At 40.3% G+C, this 8,399-nt stretch overlaps 1 protein-coding gene across 3 annotated transcripts in view; it reads right to left on the reverse strand.

The window, feature by feature from the left end:
• GADL1 (glutamate decarboxylase like 1) overlaps positions 1-8,399 on the reverse strand; it is a 127,331-nt gene that overhangs the window by 75,217 nt on the left and 43,715 nt on the right. For all 3 annotated transcript variants that reach the window (XM_019536290.1, XM_019536283.1, XM_019536298.1), the window contains 3 exons: positions 6,976-7,055; positions 6,810-6,864; positions 1,930-2,046 (listed from right to left, as the gene is read on the reverse strand). In XM_019536290.1, coding sequence (XP_019391835.1) covers positions 1,930-2,046; positions 6,810-6,864; positions 6,976-7,055 — 252 coding nt within the window. The remainder of the gene's footprint in view (positions 1-1,929; positions 2,047-6,809; positions 6,865-6,975; positions 7,056-8,399) is intronic.

Here is an 8,399-nt window from a genome sequence, read left to right on the forward strand (position 1 = left end):
TCCAAGGACAGAGCCTTGGGGGACCCCACTGGTCACAGGACACCATGATGATTGACTTCCATCAATTACTACCCTCTGGGTCTGTCCACGGAGCCAATTTCCCAGCCAGTGGATCATGGTGGACCCAAGGCCACAATAGGCCAGGTGCCTTTCTCATGCCCCTCTCTAAGCAGGGTGCCCAGACCTAGTGCCCCAGTCACCCACAACTCATTATGCTATTGGAAGCTTGAAACAAGAAGGACTGGCTCTCTACACAACACTACTAAGTGGTCCACAGGCTGCAGTGAAAGAACCATAGGGTAGATTTATCTGATCAAAACAGTAGGTATGTTAATCAAATGCCATGATCAAGTTATTTTTCCAGTCCTTATGTTAAAAGAGAGAGGCAGCTCCTGCTTCTATCCATTCCAATAAACAGAAAAATTAGTTTGGACTCAAACAGAAAGATTTATATTTAGCCTGATTCTACTTCTGTTTAAAACATGGGCCATTTGCCATTACTTATTCCTAAATATTCACATTAAAAACAATAAAATAATTAAATCTGCACTGAAGATGAAGATTCTCCACTGGTTACATCAGTGTTAATCCAGAGAAACTCCCTAGACTCCATTAGAGTTGCTTTGGATTTATGCCGTGCCATTAGGAAGCAAAATCGGGTTTACAAGATTTAATTTTAGATAAAAAGCAATTTTTAAAAAATAACTCTTCATGTTAGGAACATTAGCTCAATGGTTCCTCCAAAGAAGGGTATTAAATTCAAGTTTTTAACCTTCACTTTGCACTAGATTACAACTTTATTATAAAAGTAAAGAAATGATTAGAGAAGACTGTATTTCTGAGCAAACAAGAACACTTAAATAGATCAATAGTGAAGCTTAAATGAGTCAGTAGGAAAACAACCAACACCTCAGTAGGCAAACCAAACATTTAAATGCCAGACAGCCATAGGTTATTGTGACCAAGCCAAATCCTGCACAGTACAAACCGATTTCTATGCTTTTGACTTATTCAATTCAACAGTAAAACGTTGAAAGCATTTGAAAGAATATTTACATATAAATTCCCTTGGAATTTACCTCCGAAACCAATTACAAGGGGCATACTGGGGGGGGAGTGGGTGTGTAGACAAGGGGTACATCGACATGTGCAATTAATGCAGCTGAATAAACTCCAGCACAGTTTGTGCTGAAGTTTATTGTGCCCAGAAGTCATGTTTGCACGTGCACCTGGGTAGAGCAGCTTCAGCTGGCAAGGGGCCCTGGGGTTCAGCCTGCCAGCCTAGGGCTGCTCTGACCTGGCTCAACGTGCTGTGGCAGGGCTGGCTGGGGCACAAGGGTGCTTCAGTGCAGGGTTAGCTGGCAGGCAGCCCCAGTATTGAAGCACCCTCATGCCCCAGCCAGCCCTGTCAGTATCTACATGTGCACTGTGGTGGTATAAACTCCATCATAGAATAATACTTGTGTCTGGCAGTACTATCCTAAGACAGAGTTAATCACTTTACTCTGTCCTAATATCACCATAGATGTGGACACTGACATTTTACTGCAGAGCTAATTAGTCAGCTCTACAGTGAACATCTCATGTAGACACACCCAGCAAGTTATTTGAAGTGTTTATATTTTAACAGGGGATGTAGGTGGAATTAAGGGAATGGGAATCCATTTTTAAAGTATTTTGAGGCAGTCTGGCAGTCTACAAAAAGATTTTGACCTGGCTTGGGAACCAACTTTGCTGGTTTTTAGCAAGTGGAACTTTGAGAGAAATATGGTTATACTTCTGCTACCCATGCAAAGAATAGTAAATAAAATTAAACACCAACCTAGTTTTGAAATGCACAGAAATATTTCAGAAACTGAAAAGAAATTGAAAAGCACCAAAAGTACTGAAATAATACTAAAAAACTGTATGGTTTATAAATTAACTTACATCCACATGGAGCCAAAGGCCATATTTTTCACAGATATCGGCTATTTTGTCCAAAGGATCAAATGCTCCCAACACAGTTGTGCCAGCAGTAGCACTGACAAGAAATGGTGCTGCCCCCTGTGAAGTGGTCCAAAATTAAAAATGTCATTTGCACTGTTCATATTCTCTGACACATACACAGAGTTAAAATGCAATGAGGTCTAGAAAAGTAGGACAGGAATAACAGTGTCTACATTTTATTGCATCAGTAGTAAAAGCCTACAGTATGAAGCACTGTGTTTAAAATGCTGACTTTTAAAAACCAGTATCCTAGGCTGACATTATGATTGGGTGGACCTCACCAGATGCAGACTGCGCTTTGACAGTTGCTAGCCCTCTAAAGAAGAAAGCAAACTGAATATTTACATCTTTTTTTACTCTAATTTTCAGTTCAGAATCCTTTCCCTGTTGATACTTTTTTTGCTTCCACTTGACCTAATATTAAAGTACTATTAGTTAAGCTAGCAGGCTACCCATGTAAGGGAGTGACTTGTCTCCCAAGGGTTTCTATCTGTGTTGCCTCTACAATGTCTGTATTGTCACACATTTTAGTGTAGAGGAACACTAAGCTTGGTAGCACATTTTGCCTTGAGAGGTGCTATCATAATGTACATCATGAACAATCATTGCGATTTAAGCCTGATGCCAATAGGCCCATAAGTCACAGTGGCTATGTCTACACTATGGCAGCACAGTGCTTGGTCACATCTGTGGGAATCAACACTAGTTGTTAGGATACGCTGGCTCCAGAGTGATGGCTTGGGGTACCCCACAGCAGCCTCACTGTTGCATTTCCAGGATTGACATCCATGGAGTGAATGGGCAGGACTTATTGCCTAAGCACTCTGCTGCCATGATGCAGACCTATCCTGTGCAGATCCTGTGTTTTCTGACAATGTTAAGGGTGAAACAGATTAGAAGATCGTTGGCCATCTCTCTCTTCCACTACTCAGTCCATCTAATCTTTTCTTTTCTAGACTTTTGATGAGTTTGAAACCCCAACAACTATTCTATATGTCCATTTTGGCCTCAGTGGCCATAACTATAGCTGTCCTATTACTATTAGTAATATGATTAAGAGTATTAAACCAGATTCTGTCCTTAGATACACACTACTTCTTATCATAGTACCATCAGAGTTGCACGTACTTATCTAGAAGCACAAGTAGAGCTTGTAGTGATTTAGAGAAATCAATGGCCTGATCCTACATAGTGCTGAACCATGGGATCCCCACTGGGAACTATCAAGAGTTTTCTGCACAACTCTGTCAGACCCAAAGAATACCATTTTAAGTCATTACATTTTACATCACATGATTACAGTTTATTACACTACAATTGGAGTTAAACTGTTCAAGTTGAGATTCACATCAACTACTTTTTTTTAATAAAAGGCTCTTCTCTCAGAGTTATTTTAAGAGCCAAACCTTCAACTTCATATATATGCAGTGCCAGCCATTGATTTCACTGGGGTTGTGCCAGTCTACATTGGTTGAGAACCTGGTCCCACACATAGTTTTCTGTGCTTTGTTAGCAATATAAAGGAGTCTTACAAGGGAGTTTAAAACCCAATTTACTCATGTTTTAAGGCTTCTTTACACCACTAAAACAGTGTAAAGTGGCCTGGGCATCAATAAAACAACAGGGCTACCTACTAGGGCTATGCAAAATGGCTATGTTTTGATTCGGTTTCGGATTCAGCCATTTCTGAGGGACAGCGATTCGTTTTGGTGTTTCAGATCACTGTTCTGTTTCTATTCGGCCCAATCTGTTTCAGAGTTTCGATGCTGTTTTGGTGATTTGGCCACAGGTTATAATGGGGAATCATTAAAATGCCTATAACTTTGTCATTTCTTGCCTGATTAGAATGAGTCCTTGCAAAGTTCAAGGAGATAGGTGCGGAGTTTCTCTGAAACTACACCTCAAACTGTTCACAGCAAAACTCATATCACTTGCTGGCAGCAGCAGCATGCTGTCATCCCATGCACAGATCCAGGGGGCCGCACTCCCCAGGAGGGCTCCGGGACTGTGCCAGACTCCTCCCGGGGCACGGGCCCCCAGATTTGCACGCGGAATGACAGCAGGCTGCTGTCCTTGCCCCAGAGCACTGGGATTGGAAGGGACCTCAGGGACAGATCACAGACACTGGCCAGCTACAGATGTCAATATCAGAGTAGTCCTTCCCCAACTCTACTTAGTTTGTGTTTTCCCACAAGCCTGCCTCCAAAACACTGAAATTTTCCAAAACGTTTCAGATGGTTTTGTTTCATTTTGGAGATGTTTCAGAGCCTTCCATTTCACTTTGGATTCGGTGTTTAGGACACTAACACAGGCTGAAACGCCTCCAAAATGAAATGGCTGCTGAAGTTTCACATAGCCCTACTATCTACCCACAGGAAATACTAGTGTATAACACCTTTCTCAACTGTTTGTTCCTCTTATGGTCTAGAAAAAAAAGCCAACTGATCTGAAACATGCAAAAAGGGCCTGAAGCCCATGGCAATAACTATATGTATTTAATAATTTGATGAAGTGCCCTTGCCACTTTGCCCTTACAGTAAAAAGCCTATTAAATATGAATGCCCTCTGAAGCCAACAAGAGGTTTGCCTAGATAGGACAACAGGACCAATCTCTCGATGAATACTCGAGCAACACCCTTAAAAATACTTGTTTAGCTAGGAAGGGACATTTTTATTCTGCTTGTCACTATATTTAAAACAATTCCTTCTTTCTGAGCCTTTTCATCTTTGCCCTTTAAGTCAAAGGCCTAGTGGTACCTTGTTAGCAAAAAGAAGCCAAGGATTCTTGTCTTTTATAGCCTTGTGTAACACTGGTGTGCATCTACCACTACAGAATAGGGACAAAATAGTTCTCAGCCATATATACAGAAGTTTTAAGGATATTTACTGTGATTTGTTGAAATGTCTTCCTGTAGAAATTTACAAAATAGCATGTCACAAAGGACAGAGGTACTTACAGAAGCTATAGTGAAATGAGAACCCTTCAAAGTGCTTGTAGTTTTCATTTCAAGACAAATGAAACAATAATAAGCATTGATCAAAGAAAGCAAATCTGTAAGTCAAGTATTTTAATTAAGAAATTTTAAAAAGTGCAAAACACTTCATTGAATTGTGCCAACTCTTGTTATAAACTACAGAAACTTTTCTTTAAAAAATTCTCAGGCCAAGAAATGAAATTTCTTCTCTGGTATATTCAAGTTTTTCACCATACTAGCCCAATTAATTTATTGCTTTTTATAGTTGCCCAGTTTTATTGTAGCTTCTGCTTTTTCCTATATGCTCAAAATAAGCAAAGTATAGGTCTTCTGCTCCAGGTGTTTCAGGGTGTGAAGTGGAAGGGAGGGATGTTTTTACTGGATAATTAAGCTGACGTTATGTATGTAGACAGTCTATCCAATATGGAAAGATAGGCATTTTCTGGTTAAGGACATACCTTTATTAAAAGCCTTTTCTGCTGGCCCACTGCAAGGCTGGATGAAATTGTCATTTATAGGGAGGTTCCTTTAAAGGGAAGTCAGCCAGATTATGCATGGTGCAGCACCATAATATCTTACAGAGCTGTCCAACTTCTGAATAGCTGAGCAGTGCAGGTCCCTGGGCTACCTGCTGCATGAGCCATATTCTGTGCTCCCCATCGCAGCGAGTGGACCCTCTGCAACATTGCTTTGTGCCTTCTTCTACCCCAGCTGCACTGCACAGTGGGTAACCCTTGTCACACCATACATGGTGTGCAGGTCCTTCCAAATACAAGCTCCCTGAGCGCTGTGGGCCATGCCATGATGACCCACCCCCAGAGGCGGGGTCAAACAGCTGAAGAAACAGAAAGGAGGGGGAGCCCAAAGACTCCACCAGCAGCAGGAGAACAATGGGAGCCAGTGAGGGAGAAGGACACTGGGAGCCATTGGTTACCTCTTCAGGAACCAGATGCAGCCTGCAGGCCATCAGCTGGACAGCCCTGATATGCTATATCAACTATGTGGTGTTCTCAGAGTGAGTATCAAGAATTCAGTCCTGGCCTTCAGTGCTCCAGTTCACAATTTGAGTACATTAGGAGACAGGTCTAACCAACCCAAGGCAAGATGATTTGCAACTTAGGAGTCATGTTCCATCCTCCAAGCTATCTAGCACATATGCTGCTGTCAGTTACAAGTTTTTTTCTGGCAGGTTGTGGGGCTCCTGCTCAAAGGACCAATAAAAATACACCCTACAGTGCTTTTACAAATGCTGCCTTCTGGCCTTCTTGATGATTGGGGAAAGATCCCTGTAGGAAAGTAAATAGGGAGAGCAGGAGGGAGAAATCTGTTCCCTGTCAGTGCACTGACAAGGGTGGAGTCTTATTTCCTGCAAGCTATTATGATAGCCAGCCTTTGTTCCAGAGACTACAACCCCACCCTCTTATTTCTTGGTTCCCTATTATAGCTGTGACTGCCAGCAAAAGCTATAGAAAAGACTGATCTATTATAACCAAGACAGCTGTACCTTTTTTAAAGCAGTTGAGGCACAGTCTCAACTGGTGAGGGACTGAGGGCAAAAAAAAGCACTAGAATACTTTAGTGCAGCATTATTTTTATTGCTGAATAACACAATCAAAACATCTTTGGAAATGTTAATAGTCTTGCACAACATAGCATCTAGTATTCCTGGCTTACTCCACAATATGGGGGAAGCAGATTGCACCTGTAAGAAAAGCATTGGTATATTAACTGCCCTAATTTTAACTTTTGCTTGCTCTTATTCCCCTTTCTTTCACTCAAATACACAAACACACAGTCTGCACACACTGATACCTATCACACTCAAGCTCTCTCTCCCCCTCTCACCTCTTTCCTGGCCCGCTGGACTTGTTTCTCCAGTTCCTCAGGTATCATCTTACCTCTAAGGGACACAGATTTAAAACTTTTTCAGTTATATTCAAATATGTTACTTACTTACAGCTCTACTGCATTTTAAAAGACTCAAACCACTGCAGTGGCTTTTCTTCCTTACCTTTCATCTGTTTTGATGAAGTAAACATTCTGTGTGCCAATGCCCAGGAAAGAAGCTGCCTTCTTCATGGAGTAATGACACTGGGTAATTTTTTTTTTAAAAAAGACATGAAAAAGAAAGGAACAAGCCATAAATAATATTAGCTTATTGACATGACCATTATCAAATATTAACAGCATTTCCTAATGCAAAAAGCAAATGCTGTGCAGAAATTAGGCATCTAATGACATGCACAGAAAATGAAGCAAGTAGTTACATGGTCCCTATTTAAAATAGTGATCAAAAGAAGAGCTGAGCGGAACTAGAACAGGTCAAAAGTTGGAATTTCTGCTCCATGGAAAATTCGGGGGGGGGAAGGGGGGCTGTTTTGAAATTAAAAGTAGACATTTTGAAAATTTTTACAGAGTGAACACATGGATAATAATTAAAATTCTTTCAAAATCAAAAATGTTTTTCTTGTTTGAAATTCTTTCAAAATAAAACATAATTTAAAAGCTTAAGACTCTGAGCTCAGCCATGGCCCCTAGGAATTTCATGCTCCCAGCACCACTACTTTTCCTCATGTCCTGCTAATAAAATTAGAGAATTTTTCAACATAGGGCATACAGTATTGCCCAATCTGTAGCCCTGATAAGATCTTTTACAGTGCACGGTTTATCCAAGAGCCAGCAAATGAACAGATGTTAAATAATTTGTTTCACCTCAAGCAGAGATGTGGGGCAGAAAATTTTCCCGCAGACAAAAATTTCTGGTGCTTTATTTTTTCGTGGGAAACTTTCTATGTTTAAAAATTCATTGTTTCATAAAATTCATTAGGAACAATGAATGGATGCCAATATAATATTAGGCAAGCGTGGCAGTTTCAAAGTTGTAATCAATGTTTCTTAGGTGATTATCCCTAAGAAGTGTCTGAGTACATATATATTGTATTGATTTGTAAACAGGGGGGTAAATACACTCACATAATAATCCAAACCAAATTCTCGTTGTGAATTCACCTAATTGGCTGTTCAGGTTAAATCAAAACCAAAGCTAAAATTCTTATTTCATCTCAGACTGGAAGTAAAAGCAAAACCAAAACAAACTGTGATTACTTTTTGTTTCACTTTCAGTTCAGCAAACACACAGAGCAGTGTCTCATTTCTTTTCTAGAGTTGGGGAAGTTGGAAGTGCTTGCATAAGATCTGTTAGTTTTTTAGTGCTTTTGCTTTAAATTAATAATCTATAATCAGAAGAAAACTAGTTTGTGGCATTGTTATAGTGAAGTTCAAGCCACTAAAGGAAAAACAAAAGTTGGTGGATGTAAATATTGCGGGCAGGAGTATGCTAACAATGCAACAAGAATGAAGAAACATTTAATAACATGTAGAAACTGTCCTGAAAGAATACCAGCCATGTATAGAAAGCTAATACAATGAAGTGGT

This window comes from Crocodylus porosus, unplaced genomic scaffold (genome assembly GCF_001723895.1).
Source record: "Crocodylus porosus isolate Cpor-Errol unplaced genomic scaffold, CroPor_comp1, whole genome shotgun sequence".
Lineage (NCBI taxonomy): Eukaryota > Metazoa > Chordata > Crocodylia > Crocodylidae > Crocodylus > Crocodylus porosus.